Below are 23654 nucleotides of genomic sequence, written 5' to 3'. Positions count from 1 at the left end.
TTAGTGCAGTTATTAATGTTCTTTTTACACATGGAACTGAAACATTAATTTCAGATACAAATTTTTTCCAGGTTGTGATTCATTGATTATTGTTTTTAATCAGTGGGGCCAGTGAAATGATTTGTTGCTGCTCTGTGTGGTCAGTCTCCTGCAGGCACTGCTGATAGACTGTTTGTAGGACATTGAACTTTCTTCTTATGACTGGTTTCCTTAGGAAGTCAGGTTTATCAAATCACTATTGTTTGTGTATTTTTGTTGTAACTTCTCATTAGCAAATTTCATCTGCATAGTAGAAGAAAGGACTTTAAAAAATTAATCTAGTGCAGGTTTTATGAAAATAGAGACAAGAGGAAGGACCACCAAAACTGCTTCATGATTTCAAGTATTGTATTAGACATCAACAAGTCCACAAGAGAGAGAATTTACAGATATTCAGCTGTAGGAATATGAAACAAAATTATTAGAAAACAAAAACAGGCTTCTTGAGGATCATTGCTCATGGAGCTAAGTGTTAAGTTAGCTTTTAAAAATGATTCAAGAACATAATGTAATGTATTCTGCTACGTTAGGTTAGTTAGCTAAATGACTTGGTAGCATAACATGTATTTACACAAAATAATCCACCGTGAGTGTTAGAAAGCAGAAGTAGAATGTTGGACCTTATCAGTGAAGGATCGTAGAAGTAAAAAAAATAAAGGAACATATACACTCAATATTTCTTTAGAATACACTCAGCATGAAAATAGTATCCAAGCTCTATATCTAGATGGACAAGGGTTTTGTTAGGTAGCTCTTCAGAAAAATACTCATCTTCCAGAAGAAGATATCTGACCTACTAAAAGAGAGAGCTGCTTTTACCTTTGTTTCCAAATTAAAGTTTCTCTGCTGGGAAGTGTTTTTTTTTGTTTTTTGTTTTTTTTTTTTTGTTTGTTTGTTTGTTTTTTTTTTAATAAGAGACTTTTTTTAAGATTATTTTTAATTATAGAGACTTTTTTTAAAAAACAAAACCCTTTATATGCTAATTGAGGGGGCTGGTAATACACTAAAGCAGATATTGTCAAGTAGTTACAAATATGCAAAAGATGAATAAGCAGATCTCTAGCAGCTGCAGAGCCATTTCAATTTCTGATTTTTTATTTTATTTTTCAGCCCTTATGGTCTACGTTACAGTTTATCCTGGCAGCTGACAATAGCTTCTTTGGGATTCTGTCTGGTTTTTAATTTATGACCATTTGAGAAAGTCATAGCCACAATGACTTCAGAATAGATGGTGTTATGAGGGTCACAGACCTGAAGATTTACCAGAGGGCTATGAAGTGCTATGACACTAATGCAGCGTGTGATGATGCTTTATCACATTAATTGAATGCCTAGCCAGAAGTTGGTAGGTTACAGTTGCCAGAAATAACTGTTCCTGATGTAAAGTCTAAAAGAGTATGAAATGCTCTCAGATCTATTAAAGTTTGCATCAGGCAGCCTGTGATACTTGTGATGAAAATAAATGGTGCAGCTTTATCCTGGACATCCCAAAGTCATTTGCTGCAGAATCAAACCACAAGCTTCCTAAAATTTTAGGAAGTCTTATTAGTAGGTGCGGTCTTTCTACTGCGTGCATTTCGTTCAGTTTAGTGCAACATTTACATCTGAATGTTTTCCCTAAGATAAAATCCATGTGTTTAGCAGAGTAGTTGGTAGGAAATGTTCATATTCACACCACACTCAGCAGCTGCCTAATTCTGTTCCAGAATTCCCGCCTTCCCGCCCAGCCCACACTGTTGCTGTATCTCGTGTCCTGAAGAGTGGAAGCTGCCGCTCTGAATTTCAGCTCTTCGCTCAATGAGCCTTGACTTCTCAGTTTGCTTACTCTGATCAAATCCTAGCTTTATGTGGGAGTGCCTTTTCTGGCCTCCTTGTGCTCTTCCTGCAAATGTGCTCCAGTGATCTAGAAAAGTGACTCAAATGGACAAGATTCTGCCACCCTTGGAAGCAGGATTCAAATCTTTTCCAAGGCCTGTCAGCTGACGGTAACAAACCAAAGGAAAGGAATGAGGGAGAAAAGGTGCTCAGAATTGCACCAGTTTTCTCAGCAGATTCTAGCCTAATGCGCTAACTTGCACTGTTCAGAAAATGGATTTCACTAGCCTTAAAATAACTGCAGCACTACTACGTCAATCAGTGTGGCGATGGAAAAACATTTGTAAAAAGTCCATAACCATGTAAACTAATATTTTGCCTGCTTTGAACAGAAATAAGATATTTATCGTGAATGGCAAAGGCAAAATTGGTAGTGGAAATGAAAGTATGCAAATAGAGGTAACTGCAGATCTTAAAGCACTCAGTAGAAGAGGGGTGCGGAGGAGTTGACCAGAATTCTTTCAGAACTGGTAGATGAAATAACAAGTCATTATTCCAGAAATACTTAATGAAACGTAAGCTAACACAAGATTGCGGAAAAGTAAATATACTTCATATATTTGGGGAAAACAGTTAAAGGAGCAAGGTTTCATTAAAAGCATAATTTGGCAGACTCTTTAGGCCTTGGGTAATAGAAGTGCAATGTCACTCACAAATATAAAGTAAGAGAGTAAGAACAGGGGGGTGGAAATGATGGGAGGACGAAGAGCTGGGAGTCCTGGTTGATCTGACTGCAAGAGCTGCATCTCCACTGTTCCCGAGTCAGCTGAACCCAACCTGGGACATCAACTTTTCTGTGTCTTTTTTTTTTTTTTTTTTTTTCCTCCTCCTTCCCTTATGGAAAGTGATACTGTTCATGCCACGCTGTGGTCACATCACGTTCCCTAGGTATGGAGGCTGCCATGCCCAGCAAAATGGGACGAGGCTGACCAACAGCGCAGGTTTCACTTGGGTGCCCTCCCGGGCTGGCCCAGTGAGTCCCTTGTGCCCGAGTAATGTAGCTGGCTGACAAAACTGGGCTGGAGCTTGCATCAGGGTTGTTGCACACAGTGAGTGCTTAACAGATAACTGAACTGTAGCGGTGGAAAGCCTTCAAAGTGTTGCCTGTGGGGAATGGGAACGTTTACAAGGACCTTTGCTTTATCTGAAAAAGCATCAACAATAAATGTATGCTCCATGTAAATACATGAGACAAATTAGCATCATGAAAGTAAAGCAAGGTGACATTTGCACTAGAGCAAACAAAAATAATGCAGCTAGGAAAAACATTGGGAAGATGATTTGATTCCCAGAATTAAAGTCTAAACAGTATAGAACTTTGTGGGTTTTTTAGAAGAAATTCTAAGCTGAGGTTGTCTGTAACAACAGGGGGAGTAAAATGAATGGCTTAAGAGGTCTTTTCTGATCTAGTATTAATTAAATCAAAAATATTTTATTGTGGGCAAATTTTAAATAAAAAATGAACAATAATCCACAAAGATTTACAAGGAGACTTATGAAAAAGCCTGAGAGGTTCATATGGATTTGAACTATTAAAGGCAAGTGATACTGAACCTATATTTGTTTGCTTCCAGATCAATAGTAGAAAAAGCTGATTTGCTGAAGTGTGTGTATTTTTTTGCTTTACTTTTACTGTTTATTCCTCAGAATACTTCTATTTGGGGTTTCTCTCTTTAATTGTCCAGTACTGGTTTTCTTAGGTTTTAGAAGGTATTTTCTTTGAGTATATTCAATTTCTTCATGTTTTGTTTAAGATAAATCAATATACCAGGGTAGTTTTGTGGGATTTTTTTGTTTTGTTTTCCTAAAAATGTTAAAGGCCCTTTCTTAGCCGGTAGTTAGTGTTTGGCTGTTCTGATTTCTCCCGGATGGTGCACGGATGGGTATGTGCATGGCTTCCGTTCATACTGAAAATATCCTTCCCTTGAAAAGGGATCAGTTTAGCAGTGATTATCTACAACTTCTGTGTTTCACTTAAAAGCTGGGGAGGTGAAAAGAAGGTGTGTTCCCCCTCATCCCAGGAGATTTCTGCAAAATTGCACGTAGATGTCTCTTCCCTGTAGTGGTGCAGGGGATTTGAGGAGCAGATGGCGTTTCAGATCTGCTTTGGTTGAAGGGGGAAATAGTCTGCGTCTCATGGAGTGTTGTACCCCTCTCAGCCTCTCCTCCTAGAGCAACGCACAGAGCTGTTTCCACTATTGTCAGCTTTAAGATCTCCTCTATTTTTCTGTTTTATTAAAAACAAACTCTTAGAGATGATTAAAATGTTACTTTGGATTGATTGACGTTATTGCAATGTTGGTCTGGTACGGGCTACTCTGCTGTAATGCGTGTAATGCATGTCATTAGTCTTACACTTCACTATAGCATATGCAGGTACGTAGCTCGGTATGCAGAAGTCTCTTTGGCTAAGGGCAAAAGTAAGAAAGTGAATGACATGCTTTAATAATCTTTGCATTTACATTCCTATTTAATTTTGCTCATAAAAGGATTTGCCATCTTATACTGCATTCTGACTAAATATTTAATACAACATTTGTCAGAATATATGAAAGCAATATGGATGCATAAATAGGAAGATGGCATTTTAGAAGAGTATCGTTCACTTTTTTCTTTTTTTTTTTTTCCCTGAAACTCTTTCCATAGTCTCAAAAGTTCAGAGAAATAGATGGTATTACCTGTAGTCTTGAGTGTGGACAAGGATAGACTACAAGAACTAGCCTTGAAAATAAAGAGGCTGTCTGGCCAGCAAACTCCGAAGTACTCAGACTTGAACTAACTTCTCTAACTGTTCTGTTAATTATAAATTGTAATCACAGAACCTTGTACAGAAATTGGAACTATGTTTTTTTTTTTCTTGTGAACTAGCTAGTCCCCTGACTTTAGACTGATTTGTTTATTAGAGCATTTGATGGGGTTTTTTTTTTTTCAATCATTATTTTCAGGAGTCGTGTATCACCTGTATGTTCATTGTGGTTTTATAGAAAAACTTTTATGAGGAAAAATGCTAATATATTTAATTTCATGCTTAAATATTATAATGTTAGCTTCTAAAAAGTCATGGCTTTACTAATTCTTATTTTTTATTCTTTAATGGTACCAACATTTTACTAGTATGAGGAATTTTTTTATTATGTCTCTATCAATACTAATTTTGCATGGAGCACAAGCTTTCAAACACAGGAACCTTCAGATGTGCTAACCCAACCTACGGTCTTCAAGCAGTGGAGACTGCTGAATGACACTGAATTTACAGTAACCTCAATTCCTGTGAAGTCAAGATTTTGCTCAGATTTCAGGTGTATGGGCTTCAAGGATCCTAGGCACTTGGTATAGCGCACTTGTATATAGCGAGGAAGAGCCTCTTTCCTCACTTGCGCGCGATGGCTGCAGGCTGAAGTCGAGGGTGACGCCGAGCCGCAGCACCCGTAACGCCGCCTCGTGCTGTAACATTTGGGTGCAAATTTCCAACGTTTGCAAGAGATGGCGAATGCTCCAAGTTCAGAGCTGGCCGGCATCGGCGCGCTAGGACTGTGCTTAGCTGGCACACGGTATTCCCAGCACTTGCCAGAGCTGCGGTGATCGGACATTTAAAGGTAGGCTCGTGCTGTTCGTGCCGTGATTGTAGATACAGCCTTTGAAATAGGCCCTCGGCATAATTTTCAGGTGGAGATTTAAAAAGTTAGATAATAATAATTAGCTTTTTTGTCCTGTCGGTAAGGTGTTTTGTTTGCTTCCAGTGCACTTGCTATAGCAAATTCATTCTTATGCTGCACTCTGGTAGTAATTCAATCTTCGTGTGATACGATAGTCACATAAACTGCACATCAAAATTATAGCAGCAAGATCATGTTATCTTTAAAAAGCCCCTCAAGAGCTTCCATTTTGATAAAGTCAGTGATCAGCAAATAAAAAATAAAAGAAGAAAACACTTTCCATTTTGAAACTTTCTTCATCATCAGCTGGGAACAGTAATGAACTAAGAGGCAAACACGTTCCTGTGGGAAGGGGCCGGGCGTTTTCGAGGGGGTTATAAATACACAGATGCACCAACGACCACGCGCCTGCGTTACTTCACGCTGGCAACACAACGCGCGGTGAGCAGCAGAGGCAAAGTTGTTGTTTTAAAAAGCTGTTGCCAAGCAGTAGGTTTTCACCTAGCAACAAGTGTTTTGCAGCCGGGGATGCAATCGGATACCTTCGGATACCTTTCGGGGGTACCTTGGTGTAGGGGAAGGGAGGGGAATTGCAGGCGAGGGCTAGATTCCGCTTTGCTGTGCTGCTTTTAATTCTTTATTTATTTCCCGAGACAAATATTTGTGCTTTGAAACAGCGTAAATCTAAACTGAGGCTCACCTTGTCATTTAGTCTGTACTTAAATAAATAAATAAAAATAAATAAAAATGGCAGAAAATAGCCTTTATTTGTAAATGTTTGCGGTTGGTCAAATTGTTAAATATGAAAATCCATCAAAATCCCTGTCATCGCAGGCACAGAGCTATGTTTATTCATTGCTTTTCTGGTGGAATGGCTTTTTTTCCCCCTTTCAACTGATGCAGCATGTGAGGTTTTTTTCCTCATTTGCAGGAAGTAGCTGCTTACAATGATTAAACATGCAACTATCTCCTTCCACTGAAGGAATTAAATGATTTCCTATGCAATGGTGTACTACTTTTAGATGGGCATGTTTCAGTATGAATTAATCTGCTAAGAGGAAAATAGGAGCGAATAGCATATAAATAACTCGCTGTTTCATTTTGTATTATAAATGCAAAATACACAGAACCAAAAAGAAACACATTTATATTGACCGTGGAATACATTTAAAACATGCGTATTTTTACCACAAGATATGCAAAATACCAGATATAGAATTTTACTTATTTTTCATACACCACAGAACATTTCTTTTTTGGTTTTGTCTCACTAGCACTTCTGTTTCATTATTATAGCATAACACTGTCAAGTCCCTAGTAAACCTTCAAGTTTGATTGATTTGCTTGAAAATAGCAACCACCTTAGCACATGCAAAATAGACTGAAAAAGCAGCATGCAATGAGAGGCAGTTTTGTGATGCTAAAATTACAGTGCATATGGATTTGCTATGTAAGTGTTGCATATTAAGTTGTGTAATTGTTGTGGTCAAAATTATTCATTTTCATGTTTTTTTTTATATAGCATATTTTGTGCCTTTCTGCAAGTCACTATTCTCTGTTAGGTTGGAAGCTTGTAAGAAAAATGATTGAAAAAACAATAGTGAACTGGGAGACTTGCTGGGGGTTGGATGTGATGAGGTCCGTAGGCCTCTTATTGTGACTTTTAACAGTCATTCAACATCTGTCTTGCTCTGCATCTAGTGATACATTTGCAGCTTTTAGGTCATTTGACGTCAGCAGGTCATTGGCGAAGCAGGCAAGCAGTGTTTGTACTACTGTCATTATTAAAAACAAAATCAGTCCGGTTTTGATTTTCACCCACTCATAATGTTTTCTTGCATCTATTGTTTTTGCAAGGGAAAATTTTAGATTTGAGATATATTTTTAGCTATATAAAGTCTTAGTTATACAAATATAGACCCACTTTAGAGAACAATTCTTGTGATAGTAATATGGGGAAAAAAATAATCTCGTCTAGTAGACCTCAAGCTTCCGTAGTTGAGAGGTCTTTTGCAGCTCTATGGGCTGCAGGTGTTAAGCCTGTTTCTGACCCTTTCTTCATGTTCGATTCGCCGTATTTCTTTTTCTGGGACTTTCGCTTTCTCCCAGATAGCAGTTTCTTTCTCTGCGGGCTTTATGAGAGGGTTCAGAGCTTCAGTCTCTGAAGAAGGTGAAATCAAAAATCAAAATCTCTGTTGCAACTTTTCTGCTATGAATTAATTTTCATGACTTTTGAGAACATCTTTCATCATTCTAAGTTTCTTTTTTTTTTCTTCTCAGAGAAAATGAAATTGTTCCATTTGGTACCAGGTGATCAAAGGAAAAAATGTCAAGTGGTGCTCCTGTTGGGAGCTACTTATTTTCCAGATGGGATGCCAAGGTAGACAGACAGACAGACCTTAAGAGAATCGCTAGCTTTCTTACGTAGGAACTGTTAGTCACACTGAATGAAGGAACTGTAGCGATCTTAGTATGTTCCTATTTTTTTGTACTTATTGCAGATCTCATGTTTGTCACCTAATGATAAAGCTCTGATTCACTGAGACATATTTTTAAAAGCCATAAGTTTTCTTTTTTCCCCCAGGGGAAAATAATGAATTTTTGAGATCTGCATTTACCTAAATGCAAATTTAAAAAGTGGCCCTTCTAGTCTCATCCAAATGTCTAGTTTTAATCATTTCTTTAAAATTGGAAATCAATTATTTAATTAGTTTTTTATTTTTGTTCAGTGTTTGTTTTTCTAGATTTATGTTTTTTATTAACTGTTTAGTATAATCATTGTGACAGGTTAATGTGAAAAGAGAGAAGGTTATTTTGGGAAAAAAAAAGTATCTTCATAGTGAAGACTACACTATGTTTATTTAAGCAGTTTTTACTGTATATAGTAGCTTACTGTATTATTCAGATTTGATGTCATGAAATTCTATTAATAAATAATGATTTTTTCTGCTAACTGAAGATTTTACTTGGAGACTGTCAAGCTGCATTTGGAAATTAGAATTTGTTCAAATGTTTCTCTTTTTAAAAATCTTGCCTTTAGTTAAGGAAAAGTAGCCTTACTGTGTTGAAAATGCAAGGGGATGCTATATAAAAACATAATGCTGTATAATAACATAATTTTGAGGCATCAGCTATATATAAAAATGCAATTCCAGCTTCTTAAAGAATGTGTTAATTGCAATTAGTGGATTTATTGTGCAATCACCACAGATCAAATTTTAAAGATATCTTGGTTATCTAGGATACAAGTAGATGAGTAGTGATGTACTTAGGCAGCTAAATGGAGTAAGGACCTAGGGTTCTGTTGAAGTGGTAACTAAACATCTTGTCTTGCCTGCGTTTGACAATTCCACTGTGCACCTTTCTGTAGCCAGAAGGCTATGACTATGTTAAGGGAAAAACCTCTTGGATCTGGAGATTTCAAAATCCTTTAAATTTGTCATCTTAGTTTTCCTTTTTCTTTCAACAAAAATAATCTGAATACTTACCATAATTTTGCTTTTTAATCTTTATATTAATTAGTTGGACATTTCTCTGCATCTGCTTCTGAAGTGAAACTCATACTTAAGAGAATTTTTTTTCTTACGGCAGAAGCGTCAAGTAGTGGCATCTACAAGCATGAAAATATTATCACTTTTTCCTCTGATGACTTAAAGGAATATGGATATGCACTTCGTGGAGAAACTGATACTGTAACAGGAGTAGCAGAAGCTCCCTGGGTCATCTTGACCAATCTCCTCCTCATAAACATCCAACCATGCAAACTTCTTGCGTAGGACTCGGTCTTAAAAACTACTTATTTTTCACCCTACTGTTGTGAGTAGAAGGCTGTTCCAAAATCTCTCTACCACAATTACTAAGAATCCTTTAATGTTGTTTTGGTAAACTTACTCACAGACAATTTATACGCATTTATTCTTGTGCCAGCATTATTTTCTAGCTAAAATAACTTTTCTCTATTCTATTCCCTTTAAGCAAGTAACTTCATCTCCTCAGTTTTTTATTTCTTGATTAAACAAGCTAAGCCTGACAATTTTCCCTTGTACTGAGCTATCTCAGTAGTCACTTTCTGTACCTCTGAATGATTTTTTGAGTGGGGAGGACTACGTAAGACTCCAGACAAGGTCTTAACTATAGCTGTATCCAGCACAGCGGCTAAAATCCACTTTCTTGCTACCAGAAACCTCTCCTGCTGTCGCTTGCGTTGTCTCCTTCCATGCTGGCACTCTTTCACGTTGCCATCCTGTGATTGCCTGCAGTGTCCAAGCCCTTCTCCTAAGTTGCTTGCAGTCAACAGGCCTCGACCATGCAGCAGAACTTCCTTGTTACCGTTGTGTTACCTTCCACTTCGTATTCCTGCGTTCTGCCATATTTACTCTTACCTTTTTGTTACTTGGTTTTATTATCATTCTTGTTATTCTTGTGTTGGGTCATTAATTAAAACATTAAATAAGATCAGTCCCCAGCTGCAATCCAGAATACAGAGGATGTAATCCCAGTTCATTGATGCATGCAAGATAAGTAAGAACAAAAGTCTCTATCAATTCAGCTAAATCTTTTGGATGAAACATTGAGATATTTCTGTTCTGTTCAGACTCGATAGCTCTTTTGCTTGACTGTATTTGTGTAGGTACCTAGGAGATACTGAACAACAACAAACGACTTATGTTTTGACAACAGTGCTTGGGGCCCTCAGTCCGGGGGTTGGTCCCGGCTTGACTCAGCCCTATAAAAACAGTCCCTGGACAGATGTTTCGAGAAATGAGCACAGAATAGCACTGGGGGGGGGGGGGCACTGTAAAACGATGCATGCAGCTGATGGCAGAGGGAGAGCAAATGCACACAAAATCATTGACTAAATAAAGAGAGGCTTTGTGACTCCAGACTGAATGAGAAAAGAATTTGCAAGGTCTTGAAAAGTAACTTGTGAAGAAAAAATGTTTTCCTCCTCTTTTTTATTAACTCCTGGGTTGTGCTCTTGTTTTGATGCAAAGCTTGTGCAGAACCTTGTCTTCCAGTGACTAAAGCATGTCCTGATCCCAAGCAACGGAGGATAATATTCATTATTAGCAAGTCATGCGTGATATGTCCTGACACTGGAATGTCCCTGCTGCTCCTGGCTCGCAGCCCTGGTGACAGTGCGGGCGCTTGAAGGGCTAGTGGCGCCTCTAAAGCAGACAAAATCCCAAATCCACCTATTTGAGTACAGCAGGTTACTCAGAGCGAGCAGCGTAAACATCACCAAACTACAGAAGCAGACTTAAAGCAGTACTTTCATTACTGGCAATGGTGGTACAAAAATTCTCTTTGTTTATTCAGAGATGCCTTTTACTTCCTGTCTGTGCCGTTTCTGGTAAGAGCTTTCTCTTATCAGAGTTTTCTGAGTTACAAAACCCATCTTTACAATATAGAACTGGCTGAAAAATAGGACTCCAGAATCCTTACAGTGCTTATTCTTAAGGAAGTTTGTGTGCCTGTATATAAAGAGACTACAGGGAGAAGACCTTCTGCTTAGTTGTTTAGTTTTTAAACTAATCTGCCCAAGTCTGAAGGTGTGCCCTATGTGCCACTTGGCAGAAATCCAGAGGGACACCCAAGTTGATATGTTGTGATCTGGAGATGTTGCTTAAGCCCATCTCCAGGCATGAATTAAGAGAGACATAACATTAGGCAAATATATGTTGTCTGGTCATCTGCTGCCAAATAGGTAAAGGCCAGAACTAGGAGCTGCAAGTTTTGTTTCCATTTAGGAACCAGATGAAAATGTGTAGTTAGGGACTGTGATGATTTGTATTGATTTCCAGGAATCTTAAAGGAGTGTGCGTGTTTGGGTGTTTTTGTTTTTCCTGCAGAGTTTAGTACAGAGAGCAAGCATGTGCTGGTAAACTCAGTTTTTGTAGATGGGTGACGCTGCGAGGTCCCTGAAGGACGTTGCTGCATGATAGACACGCCTGCTCCTTCTCCCTGTGGTCTATAAAGCAGTGTTTAACAGCCCAAAGTCAGGCAAGGACTGCAAAGAATTTAATGTATTCTGAGCTCTGGAATTTTAACGAAGTGATTTGGGATGGAAATCTGCAAACTAGACAGTCTCAGTAAACTGACATCTGGCCACCATTCAGTGGGACTGACAGCTGGAGGGTAGCGTGTTGTCTTTCTCTAGATGACTTGTTCGAGTTCAGCCCAGAGCTATCGCAAGCCAATGTCGTTGTCCTTTCGATGCCCTGCATGAAATGAGCCTGATTTCCACTGCATGGGGTCTTTGGAAGCCAAGCTGATCCTGCTGCCAAAAGCAGATTTCTCTCCGTCAGGCCAGCCCAGGAGCCAGAGGACAACTGAGATTTCGGAGAGGCTCCCGCTGAAACACCATGGCATTGCAGGCACTGCCATGGCCCGAGAGCCTGCGTGAGAGCAGCTCTGTGCAAGCCAATGTCCTTCACAAGTACTAAATAGCTTATGTTCTTAGGAAAGTATAACAGCATTCACAAAACCAGTATTGATTCTCTAGCTCTGTCATTTGAAAAATCTTTTCTGCGTTTTTTTTCCCTCATGCGGAATAAGGCAGATGTGACATAACTTGTTTGTATTCCCATTAACATGCTTATATCTGCAAGGTTTGGTTGTTTCCTTTGGTCTTGAAAAGAACAGCTTGGATCTTTAACAAGTGGAAAAAATAGTCTGGCGTATTTGGAAAAAAAATGTTACCAATGTTCGAAGGATTCACATGTTTAATTAGTGTAAAATATACAAATTGTCAAAAAAAGAAAGCAGATTTTTAAAAATGAATTAGAAAATCTTTTCTTCAAAATAAAGTGCTTTTTTATACATAGTAGTAGTAAATTTTAGGGTTAGGTGGTTATACTAAGCTGACTGTATGCAAATCATCTTTATATATTCTACTTTGCTTCATTTTTCATAATTTTGCAGCTGAAACCTACCAGTCACTGATCACTTTTCTGCAGGGAAAAAAATACCATCCCCAAAGGGTTACCTGATCTTTTGATTGGAAGTACTGCTCACCCGCTCTGGAAATGCTTGCTAACTTGACACCTCAAAAATATCCCAAACGAAAATTCTCTGGTTAGGAGTTAGTAGCCTGCATATACCACAAGTAAGTGTGGTGGGCAGAATTCCAGAAATGCGTGATGGGCAATTCACTGATTGCACAGAATTTCAGTGCTTTATAATCATCGGTGCTTGGGTTAGTAAGGATTTAAGGGACAGATTTACAAAGAGAAATAAAAGAAATCATGATCCAAAGAGTGCGGGCTGGGAGGGGAGAAGTCGTAAGGTATCTGTAAGCATGTAATCAGGACGCCTCTGGGAAGGAAAGATTTTTGGTCGTTGTGCATTTTGCAATGGAAAATAACAAAGTAAAACTGCATAACATTTTTGAGATTATTATAATCCTTGAATAATTTTCACTTACTGGGTAATTCTAGAACTTTTCCTGCACAGTAGTGTAGCTGAATATGATGGCTGGAGTTTTCCACTGCTTCAGTCAGCCCGTATCATGTGCCTAGGAAGCTCCTGAGGATGTTATCTACTTGCTGGGCTATTATTAATAATAAATTAATGAGCTTTTATTAATGGTGCAATATTAGTCTCAGTGCAATTCCTCTTCCAGGTATGGAATAAGATGCTCCGGTTCATGGTCTCATTTTATCTTCTCACTGCGCCATTTGAGATCTGTAGCAGAATCAATCATACACATAAGATTTTAGGATCAGGTGTTCAACATTTTATTTTCAGTTGGAATCAGAAGTAGAATTTGAATGGAAGTTAATTTAATAATAATAATAATAATAATAATAATTGTGTACTTTATCACACTGTGAACCCATCGGCTACCTGCACTAATTTCACTGTTGCTGCATGGAATTTGAGCTTCAGAAAGTCCTGCCCCGTAATCTCAACCATTGTTTCCCATGTTTCGTTGCAGGCTCTGATACTTCACCAGCTAGGGCGCTACAGCTTGGCTGAGAAGATACTCCGCGACGCCGTCCAGGTGAACTCCACAGCCCACGAGGTCTGGAACGGGCTAGGGGAGGTGCTGCAGGCCCAAGGCAATGACGATGCCGCAACCGAATGCTTCCTGACAGCGCTGGAGCTGGAAGCGAGCAGTCCGGTAGTCCCTTTCACCATCATTCCCAGAGTCCTTTAACAGGGTGTCTTGATAAACTTACCTTAGTCTGACCCCTGGGTGAGGAAACCTAGTGTATCAGGCTGGCTGGTAACTGGTTAGTATGAAAAAAAAAAAAAAAAAAAAAGCTACAGGTAACAAACTCCAGTTTCTTGCGGGGAAAATGGCCAAAACAGTGACGTGATGCAATATCTTAATGTTACACTGAGAGGACAAAATGGCTAACCAGAACCAACACTCATATCGCCTACACTTTTGCCCTGGTAGTTTTAAAACATCGTTATATTGTTCATGGATGATGTGCCATATTTTATTAGTGATATTTGAGTGTTACATAAAATCATAATGGAATCAACTACCAAATGTAGAATAATATATTCAAGTTAAAATTCAGTGGCAGAGCAGACTATTTTTAACAAGGCTGTTATGAAAACTGTTCTTTTCCTGCCTCTCAACCTCTTTTGGCCCAAAGTCAAAATGTGAATTTTCTGTTTCCATCTCTGTTTTAGTCCAGGCCAGAAAATCAGTCGAGTTCTTTTTAGTTGTTAATAACTGTGATGTGTGGCTGATTGTTATCTCTATTTAGAACAAAGGCTGAGTACAAGAATATTTATATTTTACTGATGTATGCCTGTTACAAAAATATATTAGTTATTTAAGTTTAACTTTTTTATGTGAATTCAGAGTTTATTTATCAATGGAAATATGTAAAAAGAAGTCTCAAATGGAATATTTACCAACATTCCTTATACACAACCCACACTTGGCTAAATGGGAAGATTATGTTAATAATAAAATGATTTTTAAATGGAACCTTGCCTGTGTCCTGATTAAGAACCCAGAGGAAAATCGATGGCTTGTGAATACGGTTTAACAATGCGGGCCCTGAGGCTGGCTGGCCTTGTGAAGATGAGCAATACTGAAATTAAATGCCCTGAGGCCGAGTTAGAGAACAGAAGTTGCTATTCTCTTTGCCAATAGTACTGTTATTTTAGATTTCAGATTTCCTTCAATCTTCACTTCTCTTTTTTACTCCTTCCACTCCAGCTCTTGATGGAGGCAGATTATTGTGCCTCTACATAATGCAGGGAATTCTATGTATACCTTACTAGTGCTTGTCTGACAGCAGTCCCCTCTTCTTCATTTTTTTTCCCTATCTTTGCTTGCTGTTTTTTTTTCCTGCACATCTCCCTCATTTCATGTGAGAGAAAAATTGGCTGGTAGTGTATTACTGCCATATCAGTAGTAGTAATAGTGCCAAGTGTTCAGCAGACAAATATTTGCCAAAGCTGTTCTGGGGTGAGTGGATAAGAGTCATCCGTTGCGTTGACTATTCAGGGAGCGTGAGCTAGACTGGTCTAGTGTCTGCTCATTTTAAATATTGGGCTCATATGGAACCTGGGAAAAATTCCAGATTCCCCATTAGACTGAGTGTTCATTGGTATTTGCCTGATTTGTCACAAGAAACAGTTTTAAAGCGTTTAGCACAAGATAGCAGATGATTCAGGAAAATAACAGCAAATGTTTTTCTTTGTAGCTCACTAGAGAGCTTATTCACCTCAAATGCATTGAAGATCCTCTCTGAGATGTAGGTTCTGCACATGTCAGCAACTATCTTTAAATGTCAAAAGACTTAAACTTAGTAGAGCTCTTCCCTTGTGCCTCTTCCCCCCCCCTCCCCACCCCAACATTTTATGTGCCTTTTAGGCTAAGGCAGTTTTCAAATTGTATCTGCTTAATTCTTAGACCATATGTTCTCTGTAAAGTGGACGAAGACACTGAAATAGGTAGCATTTTCAAATCTATTTTAAAATCAGTTGCAATACTGTCATCTTGCTCATTGCAAAGCATCAGAATATTCCTTCCCCTTTCAAAGTGCCTGATTTGCTTGCTTTCCTCCTACCGTCCTTGGCATTTTTTTTCTTCCTCTCTACTTGCCAACTGATCTCTCTTCTGGTTCCTCTCGTAATGTATGCTGTGGGCCTGATGCCTTTTAGCATTCACTCTATGGATCCTGATTTACCGAAAGATACTGCAAAACCTTGATTGATTTAATTCAATTCTTCTTGGACCTTTTTCTGTTATTCCAATTTAGTTGCTTAAATTTATGATAACCTGTCAGCTGCTCTCCTTTCACATATGTGCTCTTTCACAATATTTATTCCCTTTTTTATTTCTAACACGGCAATTGGCACCTAGCTCTGAGATCAGTCATCTTTCTGAAGATTGTTTCAGACAAGAGTAGAGAATAGGAGAACTCTTTAATAACAGAATTTAGCTTTGATTCTTCTCAGTTAATTTGAAGTCCTGACTTCTTTTGACAAACTCCCTAAGTGGAAAGGTTAGCAGCCTAATTGTGTCATGTCTGCTATTAGCAGAGGAGTTGTCACTGCTGTTGTGCTGTTCAGGCGAACCTGAACATCTAACTCTCATTTTTCTTAGACTGGAGTTGATTTCACTGTAAATCCACAGGCTTCTACCTCTTGGGAATCACCTTGTCAAAACTCAACTAGTTGTTTTAAAAAATGAATTATCCCTGTACCTCTATATTTAGGAGTTTTCAGGCAGAAGTAGAAGGCCTTGTGGCATATGAATTAAACAGCAATGCTTGTTTAAACATAGGTTTCAACTTTTTTTTTTTAAAAAAAGAAAAGGTACTAGGTTTTGTAGCTGTGAGGTCTTTTAAAATAATTGAGTAAGAAGGCCAATAATTTTTATATGTAAGCGTTCATGCTAGTTGGCAAAAATACGGATCTTTCTGTGCGTGTCATCTGCTCTCAGACTGCTCTGGTATCTCAGGTGGCCAAAGGAAGCATGCCACCCCTGTGTGAGCATCCAGCCCTGGGATCTGTCCCCCTTAGTACCAGTAGGTCAATGTCACCTGCATCAGGGCTGCTCCTAAGCTTTGCAGCTGACAAAATCTCTGTATGGACAGAGATGTGCGTGTGCTCTTCCTCCCCTGGCGTGTGGCAGCAACAAGCAGCTCTTCAGGTGAATGCTAAGGTAAATCAGGGACTGATCCAGCTGCAAACTAAGCCAACATCTTGCCTCAGGGCTTTACTGGGATCTGATTCACTGCACAAACAGTAACACTAACGCGCAGAAGAAAAGATGGGAGTTCCTCTCTACGCAGCAGCCTGTACATAATGCTGGCTTAAAATGGTTGTTAAATTGCATTATCAAACTGCATGATAATGAGCTGCACAAGCTTCAGAGATCTCCAGTCCTTCAATAGGAATCAAATAAGTTTCTGTCCTCCAAAACAGACTGGAATAGCAGGTTTCAGAGGAGATTTTTCTTAGTGGTATTCTTGTACTACCCAAAACTAATAACATTTGGGGTACATGCTACACCTGCTAGATTATAACAACAGAATTTATTGCTCTTGGTGATAGAATTTCCAACTCAGCAGTGCTTAAAATAAGGAAAATTGTCACTGAAGTAACTGATTAAAATTCATCTCTAATTTTGGTGCAGATAACTGCTTTTTACTCCAGAAATTATTCAGCCAGATTTTGATGTCTTTGCTTCCGTGATTGATAGGGAACCACAGGAAGAAGAGCCATTCCAAGGAGGACGAGTCCAACTGTATCTTTGAAAACTTTACATACTTTGAACATCAAAGGCTATTTTTAAAAATGCTGTAATTTTCTTTGAAGTTATGTTTTTTTCTGAGTTGAATATTCGACTCTGGAATGATGCCTGGGTGGAGTTCTAGATTTACCTCACTAATTCTTGGTTTGTTCAGTTGTCGATTAAAATAATATTTTTCCTAACTGTCAATCTGGCAGTCATCCTATCTGCTAGCATCAAGTTACATTCTTGTATACTAGCATACACTTTCAGTGAATGTGCTTTTCCAGCATTTCATCTGTTCAACCTTATCGCCTCCAAATTACTTTCTCCCATCCCGCTGGTATGCTACTCTGGAATGTATTAGACTTCCTTATATACCTATATTATCACACAAAATAACTACTAGTCAGTAAGAATCCAATACTCCTGGGCAACAGGCAAGATCGACAGTGCATATTCATAATTTGACCAGCGTTACTGTCGGTAATGATTAAGTGAAAAGATCAGAGATGTGGTAGGAATCCCGTAGACTTACGAAGCCGGCATGTGGGCTTGAAGAGAAGTGAGGTTAAATCTAAGGGGATTCAGAAAGAAATGCAACTCCGAATGTTGGAGGAGGAGGTCAGTCAGGTTATCAGCTTCTCAGAAATGAATGTTCCTGATCGCTGGTTTGCCACCAGCTTGGTTGCCTGGTCTTTCTAGTTCTCAGTTTAAAGCTTTTATGTAGCCCAAGTCCCTGATTATTGTTTCAGTGAGAACTTAAAATATTTGGGATTTAATTCTGATTTTTAATAAAACCCTACTTTTAATTTCTTAATCTTTTGAAAAGAAATAGCTACTTCTGCCCAACTGCTGTCGTGCAGCCAAGCATGGGACAGCCAGGCACCAAACATGACACTCATTTTTTGCCCAGAGGTTTTTGAAGTAGAACAGCTGGCAGATGTGGCCTTTCGAACGCAGTCCATAAGGAGCACAAAGCTCCTGAAGGTAGGAGGGGGAGTGCTTTTAGCTTTCTAAATCTGCGTTCACTTCCAAAGCTTTCTAGTTAAAGGAAGTGTTTTTATTTGAAGGAACTGAGTGCAAAAACCTCTTTTGGATATTAAAGGGTCAATGAAACGTGTTGCGGTTGTGTTGGACTCTTTCCCTGTGTGTCTTTAAAAGAGACCCCTCCTCACCGCAGAGGTCGCTTCAGGAGAGATTACCTCTGCCGCCTCCTTGCAGGACCAGGACCGCAGCCTGCTCCGCTGGGGCAAGCGGTCCTCCGCGGGCTCCCGTGGCCAGCTCGCAGCGCGCTCGGCCCCTTCGCCTGGGCAAGGCTGCGGGGCTGTGCCGGCCTCCCGCTCGCCAGCTCCACCACGCACGTGGCGGTTGCGCTTGGGCGCCCCTTCTCCCCTCCCGAAGGGGGCGGTGGGCTTGCTCGCAGCTTTTGGTGTGCAATTGGTTCTGGGCACGCGTGCGCGTGCACTCGTGCGTTACCCAAAGCAAGGCTGCAGATGCACTTTGCACCTACGGCGGAAGGTTTTGAGATGGCGCAGAGCTCCTCGGCGAGCTCGCTGCAGCCCTCGTGACACCGGCTCCTCAATACACAGGCTTTGCTTCGCTCGTAAGAGGTTGTCAGTGCCGGGCTGGGAAGTTCTGACCCTAGTTGCCACCTTTAGGTTATTAAATGTATATCAATGAGCATTAGTCGTCGTCTTGTTGTTAATGTAGGTTTTTCCCAGGATCATTGTTTCCCAAACAGCATCAACTACTAATGTAGGACTGGAGGGGGCAACAGAGGCCATAAAACATTTCTAGCAAGTTTGCTTCCCTTTAGACTGCCTTGCAAAAATAGCCCTTCACCTGCAGCAAACCAGTAATGTTCTGACCAAGACTTTTTTTTTCTCTTTTCTTCCTTTTTTATTTTATTTTTTTGATTCTGCTACCACATTTAGGGTAACAGTTAAACTGCTGAGTGCTAGGTGCTGTCATGAAAATGCGGGACAGTGGCCTGAACAGGATCCTTGCCTGAAACTGCAATTGCAGGTCAGGTTCTGCAGCTGAAACACCCAAAGCTGCACTCGCTTGTAAGCTAAAAAGAAAGAAAGAAAGAAAAAAGCTTCTTTCCACACACATGCTTCAGGAACAATTTCCTCTTGTTTGCTCATCGTATTTCCTTGCTTCTGTGCTCTTTCACCATGCTCGTGGTCTGTCTGAGGGAAGGCGCAGTTGTGGAGCACCCTTGCGCCAGCACGCACCCAAAAAGGTGTCGTCCTGCTCCAGGTTGCTGCTTACCTGAGGGACGCTGCGCAGCTCAGCTGTCCTGTGGCAGAAGCCACCTGAAGCAGTAACTCAAAATGCACTTGTCTGTGAGCAGCTGCTTCCTGACGTGTCCTGAGCCAGCCAATGGTGGTGTTTGAAGGATTAAAAATTAGCTGCCTTTGCTTCATGGCAGCGATGGCCCGCTAGCAGATGCCAACAAGCCCTTGTACGTTTTTCCGTGTCTACTGCCAGAGAAAGGTAACATTCTTCACTGGTGTTTTGCTTGAAAGACATCACCTGAAGCATCTCGTACTGCAAGGTGAAAATCAGTGATATAAAGGGTTAACCAAAGTGTGGCTCATGTGCTGGGTTACGGAGCAATTTCATCTTAGGCTTGAATCAAACTAATGGCAGCTGCTGTTGAAAAGGAGCTCCTGCCCTCTGCCCCGCGTTCGCTTTGCGTCTGCTGTGTTACGTTTGGTGAGCGTGGGGCGACCGGGTGAGTCAGATCAGCTCACTGCACTCGTGGCCTTTTCCGTGTCTGTGTGTCTGTGTGTCTGTGTGTCTGTGTGTGTGTGTGTTGTTTTTTTTTAATGCAGAGGAGGCAGTAATGAAGGTGGGGAAGGAGTGTGAGCCCTACTTGCAAGTAGCCCACGATTAGGTAGGATGGAGTGCACATATTGTGAACCAGCGTTGCTGTTTCCCTAACTATTATGGTCAAAACAAAGGCCAAAATAGGGTGGCAGAGCTCAAGTTAGCTGGGCTTGTCGTTCTCAGCTGTGTCTCACCCACATTTACTTGTAAGGGAATTTTCACTTTCTGAATTCAGCAGACATGCTTGCCCTAAGAGACACAGCAGGATGAGCGGGGCAGCTCCTGTGCCCAGCTGAGATGCCTTTGCTGTGGACAGTATCCTGAGGTATAGTTTGAAAAACAGAGCCTGCGTGATAATGGAGATGCTCAGGAGAGTTAAAATGCATTCACTACAACAGTGATGCTGCTATCCATAAGTTAAAAATAGGCTATATGCTTATGTGGATATTCTTGTTCAGAAATGATGTGGACTTTGCTCACTGCAGCTTACAAACACATCGTGAGGATTCGTAAGTTGGTGTCTAACAAGAGCCCGGAACCACAGCTAAAAGGCTTATTTGAAATGCCAGAGGCAGAGATACAGGTCACAGGCGAGAAGACTGAAAACAGCTCTCATGGCCAACATACCTCAGTACATATCAGCCTCACCCCATGATCTGTATCTCGGACCTTGATTCCCATTCTGTTGAGAGTTTGAATAGGAAGTGATGCTGTTGCACAACTATTTCCTTTCTTGGCCCCAAAATGTGCTTAATTTGTGATTCTTGGCCATTATCACCACCAGACATTCAGTCCTGCATGTTGTAGGTTGCAGTCCTTTAATCTTTCTCTCTGTAGCTCCAAATTAGACCAGGAGTAAGACGGGGCTCACACACATGATGGACTGTCCTGGCAGCTCAGCTGTGCCGATCGCTGGGAGAGCAGCTACATCAGCATCAAGCCTTCTCCTCTCCAGCAGAACTCTCACAGGTCATGATATACTGCAGTACTGGGGATACAGTCTTAGCCGTGTTTATCTGGAAAGCAAGGGACCTGCTCAAATAAACAAGTCTACAGCAGAGATGTGCAGGTGACAATCCCAGCAAACAGTGAGCAAGTGTTGTAATTCCTATGGGACCTAACAGAGATGGAACCTCACTGAGGTCTGGCTGTATCAACACACTGCAAACAGTATTTTTGTCCAGAGAATTATGATCAATCTAGACAAGGCACATACATAAGGCTACAGACAGGCAAATGAGGCACAGAATGTACTTATTCCTCTAGCAGCTAAATGCCTAAAGGCTCTAGCCAAAGGTGAGAAAATATGAAATTTTCAGAAATATTCAGTGTCATCTCAAGTCTATTTTCACAAATTTAAGCAGGAGCAGTCCTGAGACAACTAACGAGTGCTTCTGAGAGCTGGCATGGTCTACAGAAAAGCTGAAATTTCTGCCTTGTGGAGGCAGTGGATGTTAACCTCCTAAGCATTTCGAAAGATGTAGCTTCTGCCTCCCTTTTATTCCACTCCCCGCTACGTGTTTATCAATGCTCTTTTCATGTTCAGATACTTCAGAGACCTTTCTGAGCGATGGACGACACAGACCAATGGCAAACACTGCCTCCGTCCTCCTGCCTGTCCTCGATTTCCCAGTTAGCTGGGAGATGCTGAACAATATGCTCCAACAGCTTCTGTGTCCTGATTCCTAGAAGAAAGCATCCTCTAGAGAGCAGCTCACTAGGCCTGAGCTGTTCAGACACAGCAGCAGCTGCAGCCTGCATGAAGTGGGGGGTGGTATGAATAGCTTGCTAAAATAGAGGCATGAAAATTATATGTTACAGAGCTATGGTCAGAGCTACAGAATTTGGATTCAGCACGCTTCAGTAATAAGCACTGTTTCAGCCAACATCAGAGTAATATTGGGTGGGCTCCAAAATTGCCAGATTTCCTCTTTTGGTAAAAATTCAAAATTTTCTGAATCTTTTACAGAAATGTTACTGTAGTATCAGTATCTATGAGTTTTATGTTAGACAATTGCTGACTTCAATAAAAAAGAAGAAAAAAAAAAAAAAAGCATATATATTCCACACCTCAGGAACTCTTCCCTCTCTAAGCTCCAGTCTATCATCTGTAGGGCTTTATGCAGTGCTCTGTCTTGCTTTAGAATCGGTAAGGTTGGAAGGGACCTCTGGAGATCATCTAGTCCACCCCCCCCTGCTCAAGCAGGGTCACCTAGAGCATGTTAGACAGGGTTGCAGCCAGGCGGGCCTTGAAGATCTCCAGAGAAGGAGACTCCACAACCTCTCTGGGCAACCTGTGCCAGTGCTCTGTCACTCTCACAGTGAAGAAATTCCCCCTCACGGTCAGGCGGAACTTCCTGTGCTTCAGTTTCTGCCCATTGCCTCTTGTCCTGTCACATGGGACTGCTGAAAAGAGTTTGTCCCCGTCCCCTTGACACCCTCCCTTCAGGTACTTGTACACATTGATAAGATCCCCCCTCAGTCTTCTCTTCCCCAGGCTGAAGAGGCCCAGCTCTCACAGCCGTTCCTCATAGGGCAGATGCTCCAGCCCTCTGATCATCTTTGTAGCCCTACACTGGACTCTCTCCAGTAGCTCCACGTCTCTCTCGTACTGGGGAGCCCAGAACTGGATGCAATACTCGAGATGAGGCCTCCCCAGGGCTGAGTAGAGGGGCAGGATTTGACCTGCTGGCAACAGGCTTCCTAATGCAGCCCAGGAGACCATTGTCCTTCCTGGCCACGAGGGCCCATTGCTGGCTCATGGTCAACTTGTTGTCCCCCAGGATCCCAGGTCCTTCTCTGCAGAGCTGTTCTCCAGCAGGTCAGCCCCCAGTTTGTACTGGTGCGTGGGGTTATTTCTCCCTAGGTGCAGGACTCTGCACTTGCCCTTGTTGAACCTCAGGAGGTTCCTCTCTGCCCAGCTCTCCAGCCTGTCCAGGTCTCTCTGAATGGCAGCACAGCCCTCAGGTGTGTCAGCCACTCCTCCCAGCTTGGTATCATCAGAAACTTGCTGAGGAGGCACTCTGTCCCCTCATCCAGGTCATTGATGAAGAAGTTGAACAGGATGGGACCCAGAACTGAGCCCTGAGGGACACCACTAGCCACAGGCCTCCAACTAGACTCCACACCACTGATGACAACCCTCAGAGCTCTGCCTTTCAGCCAGTTCTCAATCCACCTCACTGTCCACTCGTCTAACCCACACTTCCTGAGCTTATGTAGGAGGATGTTATGGGAGACAGTGTCAAAAGCCTTGCTGAAGTCAAGGAACACAACGTCCACTGCTCTCCCCTCATCTATCCAGCCAGTCATTCCATCATAGAAGGTTATCAGATTGGTTAAGCAGGATTTCCCCTTGGTGAATCCATGCTGACTATTCCTGATCACCTTCTTTTCCTCCATATATCTGGAGATGACATCCAGAATGAGATGTTCCATCACCTTACCAGGGATGGAGGTGAGGCTGACCGGCCTATAGTTTCCTGGGTCCTCCTTCTTGCAGGAGGACAGGAGCGACATTGGCTTTCTTCCAG

At 41.1% G+C, this 23654-nt stretch overlaps 1 protein-coding gene across 5 annotated transcripts in view; it reads left to right on the top strand.

The window, feature by feature from the left end:
* The window catches only part of TTC7B (tetratricopeptide repeat domain 7B), a 140244-nt gene extending 125721 nt beyond the window's left edge, over positions 1-14523 (top strand). For all 5 annotated transcript variants that reach the window (XM_062577172.1, XM_062577174.1, XM_062577173.1 and 2 more), the window contains one exon: positions 13510-14523. In XM_062577172.1, coding sequence (XP_062433156.1) covers positions 13510-13731 — 222 coding nt within the window. In that variant the 3' untranslated portion in view covers positions 13732-14523. The remainder of the gene's footprint in view (positions 1-13509) is intronic.
* The last annotated feature ends 9131 nt before the right edge of the window (positions 14524-23654 follow it).

Source organism: Rhea pennata, chromosome 5, assembly GCF_028389875.1.
Source record: "Rhea pennata isolate bPtePen1 chromosome 5, bPtePen1.pri, whole genome shotgun sequence".
NCBI lineage: Eukaryota > Metazoa > Chordata > Aves > Rheiformes > Rheidae > Rhea > Rhea pennata.
This window is presented reverse-complemented; position numbering and strand designations above follow the sequence as displayed.